Source organism: Haliaeetus albicilla, chromosome 16 (genome assembly GCF_947461875.1).
Source record: "Haliaeetus albicilla chromosome 16, bHalAlb1.1, whole genome shotgun sequence".
In the NCBI taxonomy this organism is placed as follows: domain Eukaryota; kingdom Metazoa; phylum Chordata; class Aves; order Accipitriformes; family Accipitridae; genus Haliaeetus; species Haliaeetus albicilla.
The window spans coordinates 8779868-8807792 of record NC_091498.1 but is presented as its reverse complement, the minus strand read 5'-3'; the positions used below and the strand labels follow the sequence as shown (position 1 = coordinate 8807792).

General features: G+C 39.7%; 1 protein-coding gene across 1 annotated transcript in view; it reads left to right on the top strand.

Annotated features, from left to right (window-relative positions):
* The window catches only part of RLF (RLF zinc finger), a 54384-nt gene that overhangs the window by 15340 nt on the left and 11119 nt on the right, over positions 1-27925 (top strand). The window contains exons 4-6 of the mRNA XM_069803466.1: positions 11929-12061; positions 18586-18788; positions 24773-24909. Of these exons, the coding sequence (XP_069659567.1) occupies positions 11929-12061; positions 18586-18788; positions 24773-24909 (473 nt within the window). The remainder of the gene's footprint in view (positions 1-11928; positions 12062-18585; positions 18789-24772; positions 24910-27925) is intronic.

Genomic DNA, 27925 nt, shown 5'->3' with positions numbered 1-27925 from the left:
TGTCGTGGTTTAACCCCAGCCAGCAACTAAGCACCATGCAGCTGCTCACTCACTTCCCCCCCCCCACCCAGTGGGATGGGGGAGAAAATCAGGAAAAGAAGTAAAACTCATGGGTTGAGATGAGAATGGTTTAATAGAACAGAGAAGAAGAAACTAATAATGATAACACTAATAAAATGAGAATAGTAACAATAAAAGGATTGGAATATACAAATGATGCACAATGCAGTTGCTCACCACCCGCTGATTGACGCCCCGTTAGTCCCCGAGGGGCGATCCCCCCCTGCCCCCACTCCCCCCCAGTTTATATACTAGATGTGACGTCACATGATATGGAATACCCTGTTGGCCACTTTGGGTCAGCTGCCCTGACTGTGTTCCCTCCCAACTTCTTGTGCCCCTCCAGCTTTCTTGCTGGCTGGGCATGAGAAGCTGAAAAATCCTTGACTTCAGTCTAAACACTACTTAGCAACAACTGAAAACATCAGTGTGTTATCAACATTCTTCTCATACCAAACTCAAAAACATAGCACTGTACCAGCTACTAGGAAGACAGTTAACTCTATCCCAGCTGAAACCAGGACGGTTGGGTAATCCATTGCTTCACTGGGGAGATTATTCCAATGGCTGATTGTTCTCATTGTGAAAATTTTTCCTCCTGTGTCTGATTGGAATCTCCCCAGGAGTAACTTGTACCCATTAACCCTCATCTTTTCTTTGTGACTCCTTGTAAAAAGGGAGTCTCAGTCTTTGTAGCCACCCTTTAAATACTGGAACATGGTGATAAGGTCTCCCCTAAGCCTTATGAGCTTATCATACACTTAAAAGGCATATGATAAGTTTGTAACTGAGATGGCCTAGACCTGAAACAAGGTGTTCTCATATTCAGAGTATGGGAGGGCATATACAGGCTTTTTCCCATTATAGCAGAGGTATAAAGCAGCTCTGAAGAATTACTAGCATTTAACTGGAGGGATCTGCAACAAGAATTCTTGTTACCAAGGAGAATCAGTAACAAGCACGTGTGTTTCTAGGTTTTGAAGCAAGTGATTGAACTTCGATACCTCTGTCCGTAAAGAACAAGTTTTTAGTCAGATGAGATGCCTTTATTCAGGCTGAATATGTTGGCAGGAAACCATTAAATTCGAGGGGTAGAAGGGTGACACAAGCCCAGATCTCTCATGTCAACTTTTAGAACTAAGGGAAAATTCAAGATGTGCTGTTGCGAGGTATAGTAATATACTTGGCTTTTGTACTAACTTTTTGTCGTGGTTTAACCCCAGCCAGCAACTAAGCACTACGCAGCCGCTCACTCACTCCCCCCCCATCCAGTGGGATGGGGGAGAGAATCAGGAAAAGAAGTAAAACTCCTGGGTTGAGATAAGAACGATTTAATAGAACAGAAAAGAAGAAACTAATAATGATAATGATAACACTAATAAAATGACAACAGTAGTAATAAAAGGATTGGAATTTACAAATGATGCGCAGGGCAATTGCTCACCACCCGCCGACCAACACCCAGCCAGTCCCCGAGCGGCGAATCCCTGCCCCCCCACTTCCCAGTTCCTAAACTAGATGGGACGTCACATGGTATGGAATACACTGTTGGCCAGTTTGGGTCAGGTGCCCTGGCTGGGCATGAGAAGCTGAAAAATCCTTGACTCTAGTCTAAACACTACTGAGCAACAACTGAAAACATCAGTGTTATCAACATTCTTCACATACTGAACTCAAAACATAGCACTGTACCAGCTACTAGGAAGACAGTTAACTACATCCCAGCTGAAACCAGGACACTTTTTGAAACTGGCTTCCAGGTTTAGCACTTATCTAATGCTCCCCGTAGTTCAGATAGTAAAAGATTTGGGCAAAGCTTATTAAACATGGTAGTACTCTGAAACCTTACTGTTTGTGGACTTCTACAAACAGGTGCTTCTAATGAGATTTTGAAGTAGCACTCTTGCAGAAATAAGAGAATGAGAACATTTGTACCCTGCCCTGAAATACAGTAGGAACCTACTTGTCATCAGAGGAGGAGTATGCAGTCATACAGAGGGCAATATAGACTTTTAGACAGGAATCATTCATAGGCTCTCATGAGAGGGCTTGTAAGTTTAAAGCCTGTGACCATGTTAATGTGCCGGCAAATCCAGGCAAATCCTGTAGAAAAGTACTGCAAATTTATATTTTAGCACATATCCCAGATTGACGGATGTGAATGTGCTTATTCCTTTCCTAACAAAAGGAGCGAGTGTGGCTGATGAGGAATATAACTCCAAATGTAACTAGTGGTTGCAGCAAATGTGGGACAGAGGTATTCTTTCAGATCTACCTACAGTAGTTGTTGCTCTGTAACAGTCTGCACAGGTAGTGAGAGTCAGTGAAACTTTAAATAAATTTTCATCCCAGGACTGAAAAAAGTAAGGGCTTGCATTTCAGAGAAGCAAGGTGTAGGGACTGTTCTAAAGCTAAAAATGGAGTGTCACTGATGTCCAGATACAAAATGCTATCAAAAGCTTTCTTTGGTGTCTGAACCTGTTTGTTCTTTCATCTTAAATAGCAGTAGTTATGCCCTGCAGTCCCCCATGTGTCCAGTTTTCCTTATCTCTAAGCAAGACCAGAAGCAGCCTGTGCAAAATGAAAACAAGATGTGAGATTGTATGGCAAGGAGTCTCAGCACAGATTTTATACAGTGGCAGCAGGCGAAAGGATGTGGACACAGGTGGGGAAATGCTGTAAAATATGAGTGAAAGGATTGCGGCAGAATTACAACAGGGCCCTTGGTACAGGTAAACTCAATTAATCTAGGGGAGGAACTCATTGGCGAGGTACTGTGGGGATAGATGTAATCTGACCAGTTGAGGAAGGTAAAACAGTGCATTCAAAGATGGCTTTAGTGGGAGTAAAGATGTATTGTCACAGGAATTGAATATGGATTGCAGAACAGGGTTCCCTTCAAGCCTTACAAAGAGCATGAATGCTTTCTTTAGAAAAGTTGTGTATTGAGGGTGGGCATAAAAACAACAACTTTTGTGACACTGTAGTAGTTGCTGATCGCTTTAAATTGTCAGGACTGAAAAATCCAGGTATCTTTAGTAAACTGTTCCAGGGATTGTGTTTTCTCTTTAACTTTGTCCATAGGCTCTTACTATATTACCCTTTCCTGACTTTGTTTAGAATGAAGTCCTTTGTGTCCCTCTATTCAGGACCTGTTTATGGTGTTATCCTAACTTCTCCTGGAGAAACTGGCTGCTCATGGCTTACGCTTCGCTAGGTAAAAAACTGGCTGGATGGCCGGTGCCAAAGAGTGGTCGTGAATGGAGTTAAATCCAGTTGGTGGCTGGTCACAAGTGGTGTTCCCCAGGGCTCAGTATTGGGGCCAGTTCTGTTTAATATCTATCAGTGATCTGGATGAGGGGATCAGTAAGTTTGTAGACAACACCAAGTTGGGCAGGAGTGTTGATCTGCTTTAGGATAGAAAGGCTCTACAGAGGAATCTGGAGAGGCTGGGTCAATGGGCCAAGGCCAGTTGTATGAGGTTCAACAAGGCTCAGCGCTGGGTCCTGCATTTGGGTCACAACAACCCCGTGCAACACTACAGCCTTGGGGAAGAGTGGCTGGAAGGCTGACTGGTGGAAAAGGGCCTGGGGGTGTTGGTCGACAGCCAGCTGAATATGAGCCAGCAGTGTGCCCAGGTGGCCAAGAAGGCCAATAGCATCCTGGCTTGTATCAGAAGTTGTGTGGCCAGCAGGACTAGGAAAGTGTTTGTCCCCATGCACTCAGAACTGATGAGGCTGTACCTTGAATACTGTGTTCAGTTTTGGGCCCCTCACTACAGGATAGACATTGAGATGCTGGAGTGTTCCCAAAGAAGGGCAACGAAGCTGGTGAAGGGTCTGCAGAAGAAAGTCCTTTGAGGAGCAGCTGAGGGAACTGGGGTTGTTTAGCCTGGAGAAAAGGAGGCTGAGGGTAGACCTTATCGTGCTCTACAACTACTTGAAAGGAGGTTGTAGTGAGGTGGGTATCAGTCTCTTCTCCAAAGCAACTAGTGATAGGACGAGAGGCAATGGCCTCAAGTTGTGCCAGGGGAGGTGTACATTGGATACTAGGAAAAATTTCTTCACCAAAAGGGTTGTCAAGCATTGGAACAGGCTGCCCAAGGAAGTAGTTGTGTCACCATCCCTGGAGGTATTTCAAAGATGTGTGGATGTGGTGCTTAGGGGCATGGTTTAGTGGTGGGCTTCGCAGTGCTAGGTTTATGGTTGGACTTGATCTTAAAGGTCTTTTCCAACCTAAATGATTCTATGATACAGTTAAATTTTGCATTAGATGTCTTCAAAGACTTTTGAAGTATTCGTAGCAGATTTTCATAAATATTTCCATTAATATTAGCCTTATATTCTTCAGTAGGTCCAATAAGGAAAGGTTCAGCTAAGCGTCTAGAATAGAATTGGAGTGTGTTTACAGTAGTTAGTTATTTATGCTACATACATTGATGAGTTTACTATTTGGTATTTCAATATTGATACCCTGAATCTCAAACACAGTGCTGACTCAGCAAATTGGTTGGCTTGTATAATAGGCCCCTTCTTTCTCACCTTCTAAGGTGGTTCTTTCCAGCCCTTAATGCAAAGGTGCTGAAATGTGGATGATCCTCATAACTGAACTGGGTTCTGCTAGGTCTGTACTGCATCCTGAAGCCCTCAGATTAGGGAAGAGTTGCTGTTGGGAAAACATTGTTTACACTAGATATCTGGATTGCAGAATGTCATAAACTGAGGGATAGCAGTCTTTTCAGCAGTAGTACCTCACCCTTGTCCAAGTTGTATGATAATTTTTTATCAGCTACATCATTCCGGCATTGGCAGCAGATAAATGGTCTGTTCTGTCTTTGAGGCAGTGGCTTCTGGCTCCTCAGAACATGCAACTCAGTAGCAGAGGGACTTGGGATAAGTATCACTAAGAGGGAACAAATCTTAACTAGTATAATGTGCCATTACAAAATCTGCTTGTGTGGTCTTTGGAACTTGCTGGTTGGCAAGTGCTTGCTGGGGCTAGGATGGGTGTAACGCATAGAGAGGGTGAGTTCATACAACCAGGAGTTGGTGTTTCCCTTTCTTTGCCTTTCAGAGCTGAAAATCCTGTTTGTAGTTTATTCTTCTTCATGATAAATATCTCTTGAGTTGCTGGAACAGATATTTGGGTGACACCGCTGTATGTAATATGTGCTGAGAGCTCTCTGTGGCTTCCTAAAGCTGTGTCTCTTGCGGTACGCTTAAGTACAGTAAAGCATTGGTAATTTAAGAGGTGATTCTTTGTCTCACGTTTGTTAAACTATTTCTCAACGCTAAGAGCTGGGAATGTCTGAGTTGTATGCTTTTATTCAAATGATGCCAGGAAATGGCATAAATTCTCAAGACTTGCAGTAAAATTGATAAGTTTTTATTGATTATTAATGCTCTGTTGAAGCTCTTTGTGAAGAATCTGAACATACAAATGATGCCATCAAAGGAAATGTAGGCCAATTACCAAAGGTCTTCTGATAATGAGAACTCTTCTGATTCAGCTGTTGTTTTTCTTCAAGAAAACCTGCAGTTTCAAAGATGTGGTATTCTTTCTCCTCTTACAAGTTGTAACTGTGAAGAACCTGGCACTTCTTGCCTCTATTTGATACAAACTGATTGGAAGGGCCTTGCTATTCTGCTCCAACTTTTTTACGAGGCATAACACATGCTGAATGCCTTTGAAAAACACTGTAGCTCAGTAAAGCTCATTGAGTTCAGTCTTCCAGGTGAAATGCAAAGTCATAGGTTGTTAAATGCTGATGGGTTTTTGGACTTAGTCTTTGACCTAACCTATGACCTACACTTGAGACTGATACAGGTTAAAGCTGTAATGTTAATATATGGGAGGGGAATGCACAATGGATGCTCTAGCAACCTATTATATTGAAAAGACTTAATGCATGGTGCTGCACAGTTGAGAGAGGTCAAAAGTAGAGGTTGTCAAAATGGGCTTGCATTTATTTTGTGGATAAGATACAGTATCCCTTCTACCTGCACATCCATAATTGTTTTCTTAATCACCCAAGTCGGAGGATAAAATTATATACATAGGCTTCCTATATGATCATAACTGCCACTTATGGAAACTCTGGACTGTGGTTGCATACTTCATAGATATAAATTTAGATCAGTTTGTTGTTTTCCGCTGACAGTTTTAAAGCTGTCCTGAGGCTATAACTTGAGCATCTTTTGGCAGCAGCAGAGTCTGTCATTCACCTGCCTGATTCTACTGGCATGCCATTTAGCTGTGTGTAAAGTGGGGAATTGATCATGCTTTAATTTTTAAAAACAAAACAAAAAAAACCCCCACTCCTCCCCTGAGGCTCTTTCTGCTGAATTTGGTTTCCTGATCCAGCTTGCACAGGAAGGAAAGACTCGAGAGGAGGAACAGCTGTGTGAACATAAGGATTGCTTAAGTGATGTTTTCAGATGCTTAAATACAGCCTGAAACCTTTGTGTGTTGTAGCTCATGTATTAGTCTCTCAATGCTGTTAGTTAAGAGCAGTTTGAGCTCTGGATAAGAAAATACAAAGTCACTTGCATCTTCAGGGTACAGCTGTGACACTCCCTTTTTTTTTTTTTCCTTTGATTTTGTGAGTAATATTTCAGGCTCAAGGCCAGAAATCATAAACATCATACTTGGCTATCTTTGCATCTGCAAATTAGCACCAACTCTTCTACTGATATCAACAACTGATTTTGAGGTGGTCTCGGCGATAGCTCACTTGCTAGTTTTACTTTATAATCATTTTTAGAAGTAGCTTAGTCTTTAATAATTGATTTTTATCTAAAAATAAAATCAACATTGCCACAATATTTACAGAAAATCTTAGGTATTGCTAAGGAAGATGAGATGGTAAAGCTATCAAAACTGCTTGATTGTTGCATTCAGCTATGAGGATTTTAACTTCTGTGCTCCTTAGAAGGTGGAAGTCTGTACTATAGTTCTGTGTTTGGAAATAACTCCTAATGTGTACTTTTTCACTTACTTCTGATGTTAGTTTGGTTTTGTTCTTGCAGTCGGAGAAGAACTAGTGTAGGGCAGAAGCACTGACTCCCACTAAATGTGCTTTCAGTATGTGTAGTAAATGCATTGAATATGCAGCCCTCTGAAAGTGTATTTTGGAAGAGTCATGAGGTAGCTGGAGCCGGAAGGTAGCTCAAGTGATCTGATCCACCTCTTCACTCAGAATAAGGGCTATCTTGAATCAGGTTGCTTAGGGTCCTGCCCCACCAAGCTTTAAGTGCCTCTAAGGAGATTGCACAAACTTTGGGTAGTCCTTTCGAAGCGGCAGTATTTAAACATTGATACACTTCCCACACACACACTTTACAGAATTTCCCTTTATGTGACTTGTCTATTGACTTACTCAACTAGACAGAAAGAAGAGTCCAGCTCCAGCTACCTACTGGGGAGTATAGTGAAGATAGACAGCTCTAAAATTTCCCTCTTCACCCTCTCTTCCTAAGGTTGTATAGGCCCTCTGGTGGCCTTTCCTGGACTTGCTCCACTGTGGCAAAGGAGTTGTACAGGACAGCCACAAACTGAGTGTTGTACTGCAGTGGAGTCTCAAAAGTACCAGACAGAGGGGAATAAACACTTCACCAACCTCATGGTTATGCTCTGTTTGAAACTGTTCAGCATAGTTTGCCTTGTTTGCAGTAAGGGCTCACTGCTGACCTACACTTGAATTACAGACCCTAGAGGCCTGTTGTGCCAAACTGGAATGTCGCCAGCTGGTCACCAGCCGCTACTGATAGCTAGGGTTCTGCCAGGTGCAGCACTTTGCATTTGCCTGTGTTGAACATAAATGAGTCCCTGTCAGTGATGTTTGTGTGGCCTTTTGAATGTCTTTCTGAATGGCAGCCCTGCACTCCAGTGTCAGCTGCTCTCCAAGTTCTGTATGAGCTGTGGACTATGAGAACATGCTTTGTCCCATTATTCAGACAATTAATAAAGATGTTAAAAGTATCAGCTCAGTGTTGACCCCTGAGAAGTGCTACTAGGAGGCAGCTGCCAGCTGGTTTTTGTACAGTTGGTCACAAGCCTTCTGAGCCTGGCAGTTGAGCTGATTTTTCCACCTGCATTATGGTCCACTTCTCCATATTTTTAACCATTTGGTTTTAAAGATACTATGGGAGAATGTCAGAAGCCTTGCTAAGTCTGACTACTCTAATATCATCTGTAGCCTGTTATCACAGAAGGTAGTCAGGTTGATGAAATGTGACTTGTGCTTGGCAAATCCTGGCTGTCTACAGTCACATTTTTGTTCTTCAGGTGCCTGGATGTGGTTTCCAGGAGAATTTGCCCTGTAGTCTTTCTGGGGACAGGTTACGCTGACTGGCCTGTAGTTCCTCTAGGTCTCCTCCTCTTGGTCTTGAAAATGGGCATGGTGGTTTCTTCCAGTCACCAGGAACCTTCCCCCAGTGGCCATGACCTTTCAGAGCTAGTATAGGTCTTGCAGTGACATCCATGGTCTCCATTGACACCCTTGGTTTCTGTTTGGTACCATGGATGCCAACATGATTGTCTTAACATTTCATCTGTTGTGCTGCTTCATGCCCCTTCACTGCCCCCAACTCTGCCACTAGTCATAGGGACCATCAAGGCCAGAGTGCAGACCTTAACAGTAAAACTTGAGGCAAAGTTCTCAGTGTGCCTTAGCTTCTTCGGTGTCCTATGTTACTTGATGTCCTGTAATAGTGGGCTGTTCTCACACTTTCCTTGGCCTTTCTTTTGCTTTCAGTCTTATATTTTCCTCAGCAAAGTAAAGAAGACCGGGTGGGTGCTCCTGTCCTTCAGCTTGGCCCCCAGAGCCTTCTATTTACTCTGGATGTGCAGTGTGATTGTCGTCCAGGTGTGTGAGCAGCAAGTGGTGATGGTCTGAGGACAAGCCTTGGCAGATTCTAACAATATCCCAGATCCAAGTCCCTGTCAAGCACCAAACCTTGTGAGACATGAAGTCTGATTAGCAGCTGAAAGTGGCAAATGCTTACATAGGATTTTAACAATGACAACTGCTTTGTTTCCTTCCACCTTTCCCATCTTGCCTATTACATTAAAGTCTGGTTATAGCTGGAAATCCTGTTTATTTAAAGGTTAGTCAGGACATCATGTTACTTCAATGTCATGAGTAGTGTAGGAAGAAGATTAGCCTAGCTATGGAGCACAGTAATACCAGTTTCTGGAATCAGGAATACATTTTGTGCTGTCTTACCAGCTTACACAGAAACATACAAAATATGCTTTACTTTTCCTTGAGTTCCCTGTGCTGCTTGTGACAACAAGACCTCCTACAGATACTTAACACCTGCGTTGCAGAACACCACCTGGTGTTCTTGCTTACCCTTTAAAATTTCACAATTCATTGTGTCCTAGATGAGCAAGCAGGAAGGTGGTTGCTATAATGAGCTTTGTAGGAGTATATGCATCTTTCTGTGGTCCCCTTTTGATTGCTGAAATTTTTACTTGGTACTTGCTGGGAATTATTTTCTTCTAAAATTGCCTGTGTTCTCAGTTTAGTGAAGGAATGCCCCAAAGTCACCCAGATACATAAACTCCTAGAAGAGCCCCATAACACTTAATTTCATATGCTAGAGACTGACAAGACTATCCAGGGGATGAATGGATCCATATAAACTTGCCACTAGTGGTAAGTGGTGTTCTTCAGTGGTGAAGACTTCAGTGGTGAAGTAATACTCAAGTTTATTCTGTATAGTACACAAGTATGCTATGATATACTTGGAGCGGATACGCGTAATCAGGGAGTGAGGAGGGAAGAACCCTGTGTTAGCTATACCTCACTTTAATTTGGGATTTACTAAGTAGCATGTCTGATAGTATAGTTTCATAGTTATTCGAGAGGAGTCCTTTAAGAAACTTCTGAGACTATTACTTACGACAGCTATGGATCAATGTAAATGAAACCTTCACTGCAAGGATATAATTTTCCCCTTGTGAATCTTTTGCTGGGAATAAAGCTTCACTCCTTAGTGGGTAGATGCTTCGCCCAAGAGTTAAATCCAGGTTCTCTCGTGCAGAGATTTATGGAGTGCAGTTTGCTGCAGTATTAGAAAGGACATATATAGTTACATCAGAACACTGAAGTTGGTCTGAAATTAGCATCTGATACCTGATGCTGAACATCGATATCTAATTTATTAAAGGGCATCTAATCATTAAATGCAAAGATGCCTTTTACTATGAATGGTTAATGGGAAAGTCTTGGGTATTTTCATAGTAGATTCACTTGGTTATAGAAGGTAACTCAGGAACTCAAAAAACACATGTGTTGCAATGTGGAATGCAGTTTGTTGCTGTCTTTTGACAGCCCATGATACAAGGCTCTTTGGTTACTCTGATATTCCCAGTGGTCATAGCATTAGCCCCATTTAATTCTGGTAATTCAGAACATGGAATTGATAATGATATATATAGAGGATACAACAGAGGCTATCGAAAGCAAACCTGGGGTTAATAATAGTGTTAGAAATACTGCCAACTTAAAACACAGCTCACTAGAACTAGGGGACGTTGTCACATATCAAACTAATTCTTAAACTTAAAATGTGTTGTGACTGATATGAGAATCATTTTTACTGTACATGTAGCCATAAATTGCCTACAGTTAGTTGGCTTCAATTTGTCAGCGTTAGGGAATCCTGCATGGTGATACTTTAATTTTTTCAGTGCAAGTCACCCTAGATTGGTTTTCCTGCTGAGGACATCAAGTGCTGGAATCTGCTTCCAGTTGCTTTTTCTTCTGTGTTAGACTCTCACCTTCTTTCCCTGTGTAACGTCTCTTTTTTTTTTTTTTTTTTCTTCTCTCCTTCACTCCCCAGATTTCCAGAATTAAAAGTGGTGGGGCCTTGATCACTCTGAATGTTGTGCTATGTATACAGGTTTGGTGGATGAACTTCCGCTGGAGACCTGTTCGGTGTGAAGGGTCTCTGGGTCAGCCTTCACAACATCAAAACTGTCAGGATTGGAAATCCCTGTATCTTAGAGTAAATGCACTGGACATGGATTAGTTTCTAAGGAAATGGTGTATCTGTATCCAGTAGAAGGATGCTTTCATCTTATTAAAGGAAATTATTCATCATCCAGTTTGGTGTAGATTGTGAGTGTTGTACAGCAGTCTCTGCTGTGTATGTTGTGCTTCGCTTTTTCTTTCTTAAGTTTCCTGAGGCTTGTTGCATCTCTAAGCACCAGGAAACCTGCCTCTTCATATGACCCCAACCTCACCCTTTTGGTAGTTGAGAGTCCTTTCTGAGTCTCTCCCATTGTACTGCTTTCTATGTAGCTTAAGGGTCTTTCCACACACAACTTTCCTCAGACTAGTGAGCGATGGCTTTGATAATTCTCAGAGAAGTGAATTGACTTGGCTCATCTCACTGGTGTTAACACTAAATGTAAAATTTTACACTGTTGGCATTTTGTTACTCATTTTGAAATCTATTTAGTCTTCATTCTGGTTTCTTAGATGACACTAAATGCTTTGATGCAAAATCATCCTTTGTCTTTTATAAAATAATTTTGTGATTTTATTTATATGTATGTGTGTACACGGTGAAACAAAAGTTGCAGAAGTTACAACTGCAGAATGGGGTTTTTAAGTTAAGCCATTTCACTTAACTTTCAGTACTTAGAAATTGGGAAGTTTTGCTGTAGGATTAGAAAAGGATGTTGTACTGTTAAAATCCCAATACAAACATGTCAAAACAGTAATAACTTAGAAGAATGGTGTGAAACTATTAGAATACAGTCAAATATTAGGATAGATAACGTAAAATTACATTGGTTTAATTTTTAGGAAAGACTTAATGACTTTTTTTTTCTTTTTTTTTTTTCATTTTGTAGGATTCACATGATGCTTTACTGGAATTTGGGAATAACAACCTCCAAATATTGGTGGATATCACAAGGGAAGGAGTATGGAAAAATCCTGTTCTTCTTAAAATTCTATCCCAGCAACCAGTAGAAACTGAGGAAGGTAAGAATCTGATTTTAGAGATGATATGTGGTTATTAAATTACTTGGTGCAGTTTTGGTGGGGAACCAGTGATTTGAAGCCAGAAGAGAGTTGTATTTTAAATTGCATTGTGCAGTAGTATTTGTATGTTGCTAAATGATATTTATGATGAGACTGTCTCACTGGCACTCTGAATAATGTGTCCTTGCTAATGCATCTCTGCTTGGGCTATACTATCCATCAGTTTGCATATTTTGAAACTCCATTTTTAAAAAGAATTATTTCTTTTTCCATCATAAAAATATGGAAATTGCTTCCTGAGGAGGTTTGTTCTTCATAATTCTGTGCTTTTAAATGTTTTCTTGAGTGCTTCACAGGGAGGAATTGTGTGTGTCCACACCTTTCAGAGGCATTAAAAGATGCATGTGGAGTGGTGACATGAGTGTGGAGGTTTCCCTTTATTAAGCTCTGGGCTGGGAAGGTCATTGTGTTTAGACTACGGAAATAAGATCTTTAATCAGAAAATGTTGGGAGATGAGGGAGAAGGAGCTTTTATCATCACTTTATATAATTTTTGAATGTCTTCTTTTAAAGTCTCTTCTTTTACTCACTGAATTTTTTTTCAGATCTATTAGTCATACCATTACATACTTCCAGGTATTCCTTTTAACTGTTCTGTTAACAGTACATGAGACCGCAGTTAATCTCAGTGGTGATCTAAAGTTAAAAATAATATAGAGGAGGAGAAAAGCTTAAAATATTCTCTTAAAAATTAAAGGAGCACAAAAAGGGATTTTAAGTCAAGGTTACTTCCATAGCAGAATCCTTCTTTCTGGCTTTGGGTAGCCTCTCTTTGAGTTGTGTAAGTTGGTATTTTTTAATAAATAAATGACAAACATGTTAAGGTTATTGAGAGGATATGTTGCTTCCCTGTGCTAGAAATCCTTAAAAAAAAAAAAAAAGCAGCCAAGGGTGAACTACAGTCTTTGCTAGCATTCACTTCAGAAACATTTGAACTGCAAACAGCATTTAGTCCCATCTCCAACACGTCTTGAAAAGAATTGCATTCCCTACTAACATCCTGTCTTGGAGTCTTTCATTTATAGTATTGTTAGGTATCCAGTTGCATGGTTGCTGTTCTTAGTATATTTCTACTCAAAAGGACTTGCATTTCAAAATTGGTCCATATTACTGAAAACCTTCAGTTCTGAGTGGTATCCCAGTGAGGGCTAATGGGTAGCTAGCTTTGCCAACTCCCTTTATCTGTGGCAAGCCAAGAGCTGTTCTGGAGGACTGATGTGAATTCTAGTAGGAGTGATTTCCTCATATGTATCTGTGTGAACTCCATTATAGATGAATTTGTGTCTTACACACGTGACTGGTTTTATCAATGGCTATATTACTAAATGCTGCTACACTTCTTCGTTCCTGTGCAGGAGGACCTTGACATGGTTCAGACTACCTCTTGACTTCGGCAGTAATAAGATAGAACTAGTTTGTTCAGTCCTTTGGCTTTTAATTTGAGTTGAAGTTTCTGCTGACAAACCAATTGACATACCTCTGACCATGTTGAATTGGGCTTAGTGTAGGTTCCTGTTTCTGAGGTCACTTGACAACCCTGAAACTATTGATTTCTTAGTGTTCTTTATTTCATACATATTTGTCTGTTCAGCTAGATCTGAATATATGCCCAGAAGAGTTGTCCTCACTGGTGTTTCTTTCATGCAATGCAAGCAGAGGCAACAGGACACTCGTTGGAACTCTTCCGGGAATTTTGTAACCACACAAGTGCATTCTCATATAGTCTGGAGTAGTTCGGAATCCCTTGTTACACCAGTCTGTCAAAGGAAGGTTTCTCAAGTAAATCGTAAAGTAAAGAGTTAGACATTTTAAATAAAGGGCAGTTCTAAGAAGCCAAATATCTGCCTAAAATGTCACTTCTTACCGAGTGTCTTGCTTTTGTGGCAATCTTGGAAACCTTGGTTTGGTTTGGTTTTTTGCTTGCTTTCAGGGTATCGAAGAGCAGATAAACAGAGAAAAGTGTCATTCTTGTGGCCTGTTGACATGCAACATAGCTGCTTAGACATATCTAACAGATCTTTCTACAAGCTTTCCAAGCTATATGAATGTGTTGTCTTAGCACCCAAGCAAGATGTTTTAGATATTGGTTGAGTGCTTTCAACTGACAGTGCAGGAACATTAAGTAGTAGTAGAGCTCTTGTGGTATCTGTCAACATGTAGAAAGACAGTGAGAGTACCACGTGAGAGTGCTATTCTGGTTTGCAGCAAATACTGTGAAAGTGGGAGATCATAGTAGTAGCGTTATTAGTAATGGAAATGGGAAAATAGCAAGATGGGGAATGGGGTTATTTAATAGCTACAAATACTATGAAGTAATGCTTTAGTAGTTAAATAATCCTGTGTCCTAACATTACAGAGGATAGAAGGGGTTTTATTTGGTTGGTTTTGTTCTTGTTAGCCTCTTGGGAGACTAAGAGCATGTTGAAGAGGTATTGAAGATTTGCAGGGTGTTGTAGGAGAGAACATAAGGCTGGGAAAGACAATGCAGGGTATAGGATTCAGTCTCCTGTAATTGTTGCCAGCTATTCAATAACACTTCAAAGAAATCAAAATAATGCATATCATGAGTCACTCTGAGTCATAAAACTCTAAAATGTTACAGGAAGAGAGAAGTAGATTGAGGGCATACATAAAGTTTACTCTTTTCTCAGAAGGCAAGATGAATGTGCCAGATTTGTATACCCTACATTCTGGTGCAAGGCAAAATGAAAACTTAAAGAAATACTGCTCTCTATGCCAACAATTGTGGCGTGGAAAATCTTTTGACTCCTAAATTGTGCTGCTAATGTAACTGGTTTATCTTCTTGACATCATCAGACAAGTGTAATTCAGTGACTGCAGAAGTTATTGCTGAAATACCAACTGATCCATGAAGCCGTGTTATAGCAGGTGTTATGATTAGTAAAATCTTGCTGGTTGTGTTTTACTTCCATTTCTTTGTTCGGTCCCTTCTCTGTGCCAGGAAGCCAGATGCTGGTCTAATATAGTTTGGCTTGCAGTAAGTCTGTTTGGGTAGCTGGAATTACTCTTTTGGCCTTGTGTAGGATATGGTTGGAGCCAGAATTAAGCAACCATCTCTAGATGTCTACTGGATTAACTTAATCCTTTTTTACCTTCAGAATCATCAAGTGAATGCTTGTAGCTGTAATAGGAGATCCTAAGTCACTGATTAGTTATCAAGTTTGTCTTCCTTCTTTTACTTGTGTCACTTCTTTGATTTGTGTGATGTTCTCTTCTGACTACCAGCATCCATTTGATAGAAATAGCAGAAATCAGAATGTGCTTTCTACAGGTCACAGCATGGATGACAGTTCTGCTGTTAGGCATGTTGAGTAAGGGATGCAGAAAGAGCTCTAGCACAATGGTTTTTCAGTTGTTTTAGTCAAACTGCCATTTTATCCTTCAGTACAACAACAGTTTCACAGAATATCTTCTGATGTGTTGTTGTAAATGGATGCTATTTCAGTCATCTAAAACTTAGTTTCTTTGAATAGCTTGTATTTTGTGCTTTTTGGCTTTTTGCGGTGCATGTCTGAAAAGCATTCCTAGTTTTTGCTGTTGAGGACCACTGGTAAGACAGATGTGAGAGTAGCTCAATGTGCCCAGCCAGAGCTTTGTTTTGTGAACTGGTAGTTCATGTTAATAATCGTCAGTGCTTACTTGAATCAAAGATCCTGAAAATGTGACATGTTCTTGTCTCTCTTGATTAGAGTTCTTAATTTTTTTATTTTTTTTTAAATACACTGGCCCTAAAAAGGAACTGACATCAACTGTGTATATGGCTGACCAGATTTGTTCCAGCAAAAGTTTCATAGCACTCGTAGCTGTGTCAAGAGTTTATTGCTCAGAGATTTTTGCTGTGAAAAATGGAAACCAGTACCATAGACTTGAATCTTAAAATGACCTCTAATGGGCCTCTAAGCAAACTTCTGCAGGATACTAGTAAGTCTTACTACAAGCACATAGTATGTACTTGGCCTCTGAAATGAGTTTTCTGTTTAGGTGCACATTGTAAGCCCTCTGCCAACTAGCGTAGTGTCTGTTAGAACATGTTCTTTTTCTGTCTGGACAGTAATTGAAAGTGCAGAAAGCATGAGAGAATTTTCTTGTTTTGTATTACGTACAATCCTCTCTTTCAGAAATTCATATACTATTGGTTTCTTAGGTACCCATCTCACATAGTAATAATAAAATACTATATATAATATAGTAAGAATATTTTTATGCAATGGCTCTTCCACAAACTTGTTACTCTAAAGCAAACTTACTTTTTTGACTAATCCAGAGTCTCTTGCAGGCTTTACAGGTAGCTGGTTGACTACAGCCGCTGCAGAACACCAGTTCTAATATGTGTTTTATCAGAACATTTCAGGCGTTACCATAATTTCTTCTACAAATCATCAGACCGTTTGTTCCTTGGTTGATATGTATTATTACATGCAGTATAAGAACGTATTGATTCCTCTTAATTCTCAAGGGTTGTTTGAAATATGAACAAATCTGGAGGCTAGTACCAAGCCTTTCTGTAGATGTTTATGTTAAGCTTGAAGTAGCACCATAACTATCTTGAAGCATACTATTTCGTCAGCTAAGGCAAAGTACATGTACTTTAGCAAAGTTTTTGATGCTGTCTTTCACCGTATCCCTCTGGATAAAATGTCCAGCATACAGCTAGACAAGCCCATGATATGTTGGGTGAGCAGCTAACTGATGGGTTGGGCTCAAAGAGTTACAGTAAATGAGGTTACATCAGGCTGGTGGCCAGTCACCAGTGGGGTTCCCAGGGCTCAATTCTAGGGCCAGTGCTCTTTAATGTTTTTATAAATGATCTGGGTGCAGGAGTGGAATGTAAATTAAGTAAGTTTGCTGATGGTACTGCATTAGGAGGAGCTGTGGACTCCCTCAAGGGTAGAGAGGCCATATAGAGAGATCTGGATAGACTAGAAAGCTGGGTAGTCACCAACCGTATGAAATTTAACAAGAGCAAGTGCTGGATTCTCCACCTGGAATGGGGTAATCCTGGTTATATGTACAAATTGGGGGACAAGAGGCTGGAGAGCAGTCCTGCAGAAAGAGATCTAGGGGTTTGGGTTGATGGCAAGTTGAATATGAGTAAACAGTGTGCCCTGGCAGCCAAAGGGGCCAACCATGCCCTGGGATGCATCAAGCACAGCATAACTAGCTGGTCGAGGGAGCTGACTGTCCCAGTCTACACTGCCCTGGTGCGGCCCTGCCTCGAATACTGTGTGCAGTTTTGGGCACTTCAATATAAGGAGGGCATCAAACTGCTAGAGTGTGTCCAGAGGAGGGCAACAAAGATCATGAAAGGCCTCAAGGGCAAGACTTACAAGGAGTAGCTGAGGTCACTGGTTTATTCAGCTTGAAGAAGAGAGAACTGAGGAGTGGCTTCATCACAGTCTACAACTTCCTCAATGAGGGCAGCAAAGAGCAAGGTGCTGATCTCTGGTGACCAGCGATAGGACCCAAGGAAATGGAATGAAGCTGCATCAGGGGAAGTTCAGAATTGGACATTAAGAAAAGATTCTTCACTGAGAGGGTGGTCGGTCCCTGGAACAGGCTTCCCAGGGAAGTGGTCACATCACCAAGCCTGTGAGAGTTCAAGGAGGATCTGGACGATGGTTTTAGTCATATGGTTTAGTTTTAGGTAGTCCTGCAAGGAGCAGGGAGTTGGATTCGATGATCCTTATGGGTCCCTTCCAACTTGAGATATTCTGTGGTTCTACGATAAGTACCTGGGAAGAGAATCAAACTAAATCTGTGAGGTTTTTAATCAGATTAAGTAGATTTTGCAGACTATTGCAAAAAATAATTTGAAGTTACATTTTATTATTGAATTAGTTCATCAAGACTCATAATGATTAGTTGCATTTGGTTGATCTAGAGCATAAGCCTAGCATGTCTTAAACACAATTCTTCCAAAGTGCCACAAAGATAACATTTTCACCCTCAACTTCATTTTGTATATTTTGGCATTATGTGGGTCTTTAACAACTTGGGTGGAAAAATCTCTGGTTGAAAAGTACATAATGCTTTGTTTGAAATATTTTTTTTTTTCTTTGGATTATGAAGCTACAATTAAAAGCTGAAGATTTCAAATCTCAGCTAAACTACTGGTATCTTGTTCAAAAAACTATATGGTCTAATCAGCGTCCTTTAGCCACTGCTGTGGCATACTTCCTTATTATGTCAGTGGGTGCTATCTTTTGGTTGTGGAGGGGTATCTGTTTTCTATAGCCCAGCATTCTCTCCCTACACAGTTGGTCTGAATTTGTTTGGGATAAAATATTCCATTTATTGCTGTCACTTTTTATCATACCTAGAGTTTCTAAGAAAGCTGAACATACTTATACAAGTTTGTAATAAAATAAAGTGTGAATGCAGTGAGACAATTTAAGTGTCAGCTGTAAATTGGTGTGTTCTCAAAGGCTTTTTTCTTTTCCTAGCTAATAAACTGATTACACGAGAAGGGCCTTCCTTTCTGCAGATGCGAATAAAACATTTGATGAAGTCCAACTGCATTCCACAAGCTACTTTCTTGTCAAAATTGTGTGCAGATTCTCCAGAAATTGCAAATGTTTCATCTTTTCGCCAAGCCTACATCACATGTGTGTGTTCTATGCTGCCTAATGAAGACTCCATTAAGGAGGTTAGTAATCTATAGTCCCTTTTTAATGTATATTTATCAAGCATTTTAGAATTTATTTCTGCAATACTAAGAACTGAAGCTGAAGAGTGAAACTATTGCAGTGGAGTTCCAAAAGATAAATGACCTATTGCAGACTGCAGTAGGAAAGTATTAACTGCCGATGTAGATAAGTATGTATTATATGCTTGCATTTGAAGTTAGATGTGTTTGAAAGTTTAAAATAAAACTTGTAACTTCAGTTCTCCTTGTAAGCAAAATATAATTGGAAAGCTGTCTTTTCTGACTCAAATACTAGTACTAGTGCAGTTACTTCTCTTCTAGTCATTCTGACCTAGGAAAGAAGGGTTTAAAAAAACAAAACAAAACCATAACCAACCAAACAAAAACCCCTTTAGGGTTGTTGCTCCAGAACTCTAAACTCATTTTTAGCAGTTAGTCTTCCTCTTACAGTATCAGTCATAGTAATGATTTGTGTTAACACATTGCGATCATACAACTCTTGCTTCTGTTGCATCTTGATCTCACACATCTGTTATTTTATGAATCTTGCTGTTCTTGTTAGAGTTATACGGTTTTGGTGTAGTCTTAAATGTGAGACTTGGCACATTTTCAGTAAGCCCCTGTGAAACTGGGGAAAGCTTCGCATACAAAAGGAAAAATGTGGCTCTGATGTCTGTACTTCCTGAGTGAGTAGCAGACTTGTATCAAAAGAACACTCCAAACATGTAAACTATTTAAAAAGCACTCCTTTAAAAATACTTATTTTGAAAAATATGTATTTGGATAAATGTACCCTCTGACAGTCTCTTCAGTTTGAGCCAGATTCCCCTCAGTTTGCTGTACTGTAGGAGCAATGAATGCATTTAACAGCTCACTGCAGACACAATCTGCTTACTGGAGGTGTTGGGAATATATGGGTAACTTGCAACATGTTCTTTGATTGGTTTGGCTGCTAATGATGAATGGCATAGAAACCACATTAAATTGTGTTCACTTCTTAGTTTCATTTAAGAGTTGTGGTGTCTGTTTTACCTGGATGCTCAGAAAACTTTACTTGCCAGTCAAGTATGCAAGCTACAACACAGATTGATGAATTGAATCAAATTATGGTAATCACTTAATTAAACCTTTTATGGGAAAATGAAGCCACTAAGCATCAAAGCAGTATCTTAAGACAGTATGGTTTATTGACTTAACTGGACTTGTAGCCCACACTGTGAAAAGTGTAAAGTCAGTGGTGTTACAGTGTCAGAAAGTTGATGTAAATAATTATCAATACAAGGATTTGCATGTAATGTTTCTTTGCATGCTTGGTCACAGGTATTGTGTAGTTGGCACTCTTTACAGAATTGCTGAAATCTGAGACTTCTAAAACACGTTTCCAGCTTCATTTTCAGAAGGCAAGAATTGTGTTATATCATCATGTTACCTATCATCTTCCTCAGGGAGAAGGTTATCAGGTCTGTGTCAAGTGGGGAAAAGAGGTGGGAAAAAAAAAAAAGAAAGATGAAGAGCTCAAAGAATGGCACTGTTTGAGAACAAGAGATAGCAATGACCGAAAACTCAGCAGGGGGAAGAGGGTATTAACTGTAATAAAAGAAACAAGGTTTAAGTGAAAGTTGAAGTTCAGAGTAGGATGGGGTAGATGGAGGAACAGGGCTTAGCTAAGAAAATAAATGTTACAAAAAGGGTGAATATGAGTGAAGGTAGCTTGCCGAGGATTGAAGAGGAAGAGTTTGTTTTGGAAGATTAGACAATATATGGTTATCCCTTTCCAGGAACTGGAAGTGATTGGAATGGCTAGGTCAGGCTTGGAAGTTAAATTGCTGAGCTCCTAAAAGTTAAGGCTGGTGAACTACTTCTATCTCTATTATAGGCAATAATACACATATATACATGTGTATATATATGTATGTACATACATATATGCATGTGTGTATATATGGTTGTAACTCTGTGTGTGTGTATACACTATATATATAAAGTTGTCCCTTGCATTTCTGGTACCTTCTAGTACCTTGAACTGATCCTAAGGCACACATATAACAAATAATGTGATTATGTAATTATTTGTTCACACAAATCTCATGCTGCTCAGTGAGAAACATAGAAAGTAACAGAACTAAGAATTGCTGTCTGGCTTACTGATTCCAATGATTGGCTTGAATTTGTCAATTTTATTGAACCAATTAAAATGCTAATTAAAGAGGTTCTCCTACACAGTAGTTAACAAGTAGTTAATAACACTCTCTACTATTGCAAAAAGCATGAGGCCCCAAATGTTTCATAATCTGAGATGGCTTTCTCTGCAAGGCAAGTGCCAGCCACATGAAGCAATAAAACAGGGTTTTAAAATGAACCAACCAGTTAAAATCAAAGCCAGATTGATTCATTTAATCATAACTGGTCACCTCCGTACAGTGTCAGTGTGATTGTTTTCTAGGTTGCATTTGAGCTTCATATAGCCATCTCTTGTCATCAAACTAGGGGTTTTTGAGTCTGGACTTTCTTTGTGAAAGACCATTCAAAAATCTGAGACTAGAGCTCTTGAGGAAGTATGAATTTAAGCAAATGCCCATTATCCCATTCATAAAAAGTTCAACTGGGAAGCTTAAGAACAGTCATCTTTCGGAGGCCCTCTCTAGACACTGTCTGCAGAATAAGGAATTGTTCCTGGGTTGTATCCTTAAAAGAGCAAGAGGAAAAGACAATGAAGCTTGTTAAAACACTGGGAAAGGATAGTTGCTTGTCATGAGTTTGCTTGCAAAAATATTCTTAGTTACTGTGTTGTTTCCATTGTTAAGTTAAACCAAGTGTTCTCTTCCCTCTGTACTTTCTAATTTGATTGGAAGATTACAAGAACTTAACCTAAGTCTTCCTTGCCCTGCAAACTGTTTATGCTTCGTGAAATACTTTTGATATAAAACATGTCTTTTCATTAAATTCTGAGGCAGTAGCTCCCAAATTCTTGCAGCTGTAGCAGCATTATTTAATGTAAATAAAGTAATATGCTGCAGAAGAGTAGCCTGCATTTATAGACTCAAGAGTATGTTGTCCCAACTCAGCTAGGGAGAATTTACAGTCTCTGAGCTGAAAGTAAATTGCCTTTAGTTGGTTCATGGTATATCTAGCTCCTGAAAGGAGGGTAAGTCTCCCTAGATAAACAGGTTGGGTGCCCTTTCTTTAAGGAGTATTAAAATGATGTCCTACTAAAAAACTGGTAGAAGGCTTAGGTTAGTGGTAGGCAATTTTTATGACGACACAAGAAATGAAATATCTTTGTAATGTTAAAACTTTTTCTTCAAACTACAATGACATGGAAGACAAAGACAAGATAAATCTTATATGCTTATATGTTCCATGGAATAATTTTGAGGAGTAAACTGGCATCCTTCTTGTTAACAGAATGTGGGGAGGATGGCAGCATTTTTCAATAATTCTAATTTAAAATATCTTAGTACTGTTCATTTTGTAGTCTCTGAAATTTCATTCAGCTGTTGGTCTTGTTGGGTTTCTGACAATAACAGAAGCGCTGGTCAGCATTCCAGGTTTAGTAAAGACACTTTAATTTACTAAGTGTCAGGTTTGTCACTTAAGTGACTGACTGGATATTGTTGGGTGATTTCAAGCTGTGCATTTGGACTTTTTGTCTTAAATATTATTTAAAACAAAAAAAAAACCCCAACAACAAGAAACCAAATGACAAAAAAAAAAAAAACCCAAGGTCTGAAATGAGATGGATCCATTGACAAAGTTTGAAATAAACAGGACTTGAAAACAAATTGCCTTGTTGCTTACACAGTAGTTAATGTCCTGCATATGAGTGAGTTCGGCCAAAAAGAATCAGATTTCTATGTGAGAAGGAGAGTGAATCCAATGTGCTGTGTGACAACAGGCTGCTTGAAGCACCACAGACATGCCTGCTGCTGGAGCCGATGTTTGTGCTGTTCCTGCTGGTCCAGCACACAGTAGAAGTTCAAGGTCTTGTTACAGTGTAAGTCTGAGTGAGGAGTAACTGATGGCTATTAAAAATGTGGGGGTTTTTTTCATTCTGTAGCCTAAGAAACCCTAGTAAGTAGGTTTTAAGTTTGTAGTTTTTAAAACAGTGGTAGTGTTGTTCAGTGATTGTTCCTTTAATGGAACTGGGAAGCTGAGCATGGTCTCCGTCAAGTGATGCCTGGCCAAGTAGATCACAGGCTGCTGCGTTGTCTTCAGATCTGTGGAAGAAACACATCCCATATTTACATGCACTGACAATTTTTGTTTTTCTAAAAACCAAGACTTGGAAGATCAGGCTTGTATCAAACCATTGCAGGCAGCCTCTTGCGTTACTTAAGAATGTTTGCTGCAGTATTGAGGAGATGGTAGTGTGTAATTGTGGAAATTATCAAAGACGAAAGTTTGGGTCACTTAGCTTTGTTTTCCTAATTTGCTTTATAAAATGTGCTGATGGAAATTGTAATCTATAAAGAATAGGAATAAATGAGTGGAGAGAGGTGGTAGAATACTGTGAAAAGGCTGGAGCTATCAGACATGTATTCAGCTAGACTTCCCACATAAGCTGAAAGCCTGTGTGCCTGTAAGTACTGAAGGTAGATGAGAATGTAAGAAAGGTACTGCTGGCAAAGGATGTTGGAGGGAGATGATATGCAGCAGTATCCTTTTTTGTTTTTGTTTTTGTTTTTCATCTGTAAGCTAGAACAGCACTGTTCTCTCCTGTGCAGTGATGAACACCTTCAGAATTCTTTCATGTGGCCATTGGTATTGGGCTTGCTTTTCCATCTTCCACAACCTGCTGGAGGTGGCACTTGATTTGCAGATATTGTAAGTGTTTATTATCTCTGGCATGCAAGGAGGAATGATGTCTGTCCCCTTAGTTAGCAAAGCACTGTCACTTAAATCAGTTCTTGAGGTTTCTGTCTTGCCAGAGGTGAGTCAGTAACAAAACCCCCGACAAAAATAATCTGCTACATTTTAGTTGTCTTCAAATGAGAACTGACACATCTGCAAGAACTTTCAGCTTTGAATTGCTCTAAAAATGTCTGCTGGAAAAGGTCAGTCATGGGTCTCAAGTTGAACATCAAAAGTCAGTGGACCCTAGAAAATGTTGACATTGCTCAATGAACTCCATTGTCAAATGTGTATGGAAAACTGGGGTAATATACCAGCTTCTGCTCTTCCTGCTAAATGAGATGTCTGTGAAAATTAGTTTGGTATAGAAATAACAATGGGAAGTTAAAATATATCATTATTTTTCATGATTAACAAGAGGTTTGAATTGTTTATAGTAGCAACAGCTGATTAAAGTAGATGTTGCTTGAATACAGCCTATTCTGTGAAGTGGAATAGATCCAGTGGAAAAAATGTATTAAAAATAGTGTCTTAATAGTAAAAGCACTTCGTAATTACTGTTTGTGGTCTAAAATAATTGGCTTATAACCAAGCTAATGCCCTGTTTTGATACATGGTACTACCTTTAAGTATGCTTTCCAGAACTTCCATGGGATTTGTCTCTACTGTAAACACTTCTATTTTTAACATCATGCTTTGAAGTGTGATTGTTCAGAATCAGCACTTAGGACAAAGAGGACAAGAAACTGGCTTTTTCACATCTCTTGACCTTTTTGGACATGGGTTTTAATCTTCAAGAGGAGAATAGGGATGCCTGCAACTGCAGAGATGGAATGGGAAGTTTTAGAGAGACTGTTGCCTGTATATAAGTATTTTGCTAAGCTTCCCAAAATGGAAGGTGGTCCCAAAGAAAACTAATACCGAGAAAGGATCAGAACTAACATATGTGAACTTCTCATGCCATTCTGTACCTGAAAGGTATGGTATGAACTCTGGATATTAAAAGCAGACATAGTGTTTTGTTCATGTGTTTTGAGACCATTTCCTTTGATACAGTAAACATGCATTTCTTTTGTAAACATGCTGAGAATAAAGTGCCTTTTCTTTTTTTAATTTTCTTTTTTTTCTTTAAGATTGCAAAGGTGGATTGCAAAGAAGTACTGGACATCATATGTAATCTGGAATCTGAGGGACAAGAAAACACTGCATTTATTCTTTGTACAACATACCTTACTCATCAGCTTCAAACAGCAAATGTGTATTGCTCTTGGTAAGTAATAAGTATTACTGCTACTCCTAACTTCCTCACTGGCTTCAGTGCAAGAGGATTGAGCTAATATTGTACAAAAATATGTAGAGAATGTGGATATATCTTTAACTTGAGAAGTACATCAGACTGAAGTACCTTCTAGATAACTTGTGACAAAATGAAAAAGGCCTCATCTTGCTACAGTAATAAAGCAGTTAGACAAAAGTAATGTTTAAGTCATTTAAAAACAAAACAGCACTTACATTGTTGGCATTAACAGTAATGCTTCAGCAATATGGTAGCTCTGTAAGTAGTGCTGGGTCAGTGCTGTCTGGGTTGATATTAAACCCCTAAGCTTTGTGGTTCCACAAAGTATGTTGTAATTCAGTTCTTCCCTCTAGAATACTTAGACCCCTGAGAGTTTGCCTTTTTTCACTTCTTCCACAGAGTTGTAAGTAGTAGGAACGTGCAAAGGCAGCACCCTTTAACTTCACCACCACCCTCTGAGAGCCTTTTTGTATTTTTGTAATTTCTATAACTCTGAGAATTGCAGTACTAGATCTTGGCCAAATTGTGACTATAAAACTTGTCTGCCGTCTTAACTGGCTGGAGATACAAAACTTCTTGCATCTCTGTTTCAGCAGTGGCAAACTGTTAGAGCCAAAGCAGGGAAGCTGTTTTTTGCCCCTTACAAAATGGGTTTGTAATTTGGCTTTCAAGGCATGGCTAAATGTGTAGTTTTCTCCTGTTTAAACACTGGTCTGGATAAAGTTTTACATTACCAGACATCTCAAGTGTATCTTGGGAATTTGGATTTGGTCAGCTGTGGCGTTGTTCATTTACTCACTCCACATTTTAATGCCATTAAGAAAAGTTTTCGTAGCACTTAAGTGTCAGCAGGATGATTAGCCTGGTCCAATCATCTGTACAAAAAGGCCAGAAGTATTTACATATTGCTTCTGTTTCAGGCCAGAAACGTCTTTTTGAGCAAAAGCATACCTTGTAGAGAGAAATGAACTTGTGGAAGAGTCAAAGGGGAGAGTCCACCACACTTGGAAGTTCTAGAGGCTGACTGTTTTTCACTACCAAAATGTGTCATTAGACCCATGTCCAAAGACATACAAGGCTGAAGTCCATCCCATGGTCTCTTTTTAAAGAACAAACCAAAACCAACTAACCAAACAAACAAAACCCAACAACTAACATTCTTTCAGGGTGAACTAAATTATTTGCTGTTGTCCAAGGAGACTTGTTAAGCAGTTCTAAAAGCTGTATCCCTAGGGTGAAAATGAGGAGAGTTGGACTTTATGTGTAGCTGAGACTTTAAAACTATTGGGACTGGAGAACAGACTTCACTGATGTAGCATTTATTGTTACAGAATAACATCTTTCTATTCTGACAACAAATGTGGGTAGATTTTTCCCTTGCAGTATGAAGTCTGAACTGCAACGAATTAGAATTTGAATGAAACTTTTAGGTCCTGTAACTCCAATCTACATTTTCTCCTGACTGAGTCTGGAGATACCAATTAGAGCTGTAGATTTCTCATCTTCATCCTAGTCTGGCCCATGATGGGGCCTGCCTAACGCTAAGTCTACACAAAACATGGTGTAGCTGTAACACTAGTAGGTACTTCCACGTCAGCTTTAAAATTGGCTAGCCTAGGTGACAAGCAGTGAAGGCTTGAAGATACAAATGTTAGCACAGTCTAGAACACAAGTATGTTCCTACTTAGAGAAGGTGTTAGCAGGTTTGTGTCACTCATGCTGAAGTCATGTCATTATGTCCACACTGTTGTTAGTGGTCATTCAAATGAAAGGTGCTGGCTCAAACTGTGCTGCTATGTCCATGCATGCCACAGTTGCCCCTTCTGCTGCTGTCTGGACAAACTCCTCAATTTCCAGCTGCCTTCCCCCAGGGACAAGACAGGAGAATTAAGTCTTCTGTCTAACCCTGAAATTGTGTAGATATATAAATTCAAATTCTAGTACCGTACATAGCACTCCTTGTACAACAGAATTCCACACAACTGATGCAGTCTGGACCCACTGAAGAGCAAAGCTTCCAGGATGCTGGAGCCCAGATTGAAGAAGTTCACCTTCTGATGGACTCCTGTCTTGTGAAACTGGTGTAATACTTCTTGACCATCAGATTACTTTCTCACTTTGAGGCTGTTAAAAAGTACTGTTGCTTGAAAATAAGGATGCCTTGCTCGTCTAATGGTGAACTGCTGTTTGATGGAGTGGCCTTTTTTATTGACCTCCACTGACTTTCCTTGTGGCAGACGCAGATCTAGTCATTGTTTAGCCACAAGGCAGATGAATTCAAGTGGTTGATATGACATAAAACTTTTGATTTGGAGGATTACTTTTGTCAGATCAGCCAGCTTAACTGATGAGGCATGAGATTACACATTACAGATGTAGTGGATATTATGGCTCACAAAAATGAGGAGGCTTCTGCCCCATACAAACTGTGGTGATCACTGAAATCATTGCAGAGCTGATTTGAATCAGTACCCTAGAAAAGGCATAAGGTAATGTTGCTTTCTCTGTATTAGTAAATTGAGGTCAGTCAAAAGCATGACAAATGTCAGAGCTGACTGGAAGGACAGGAAATGTTAAGATGGACTTGCTGTAAGATGCATATTTAACCTTATCCTACAGCTAAAACTAATGTGGAGGAATCACATGCTAGAGGTTGCTTGCTAGCCATTAAATAGGCTTAAGTACAGCATAAATATACACTTAAAATACTTAGTTAAATCAAATACATAAATGGAGACATAATCCTTTCTGTGACCAGCTGCTGGTTTTAAGGGGCAGCAATTGCTTAATTCACTTCAAAGAAGGTCCTGTCTGGTTCAAAAAGACAGAACTGTAGTTGAGAGGTTATTTTACTGTGTGATGCTTGATCTACTGATGATTTGGACTCTACTTACAATTTTTCTAGCAATGTCATTGACACCTGTTGCATTTTGATTGTTAATAATAAAATGTAGCTTTTTGTTGTGTGTATTTAATCATAAGCCTGCAT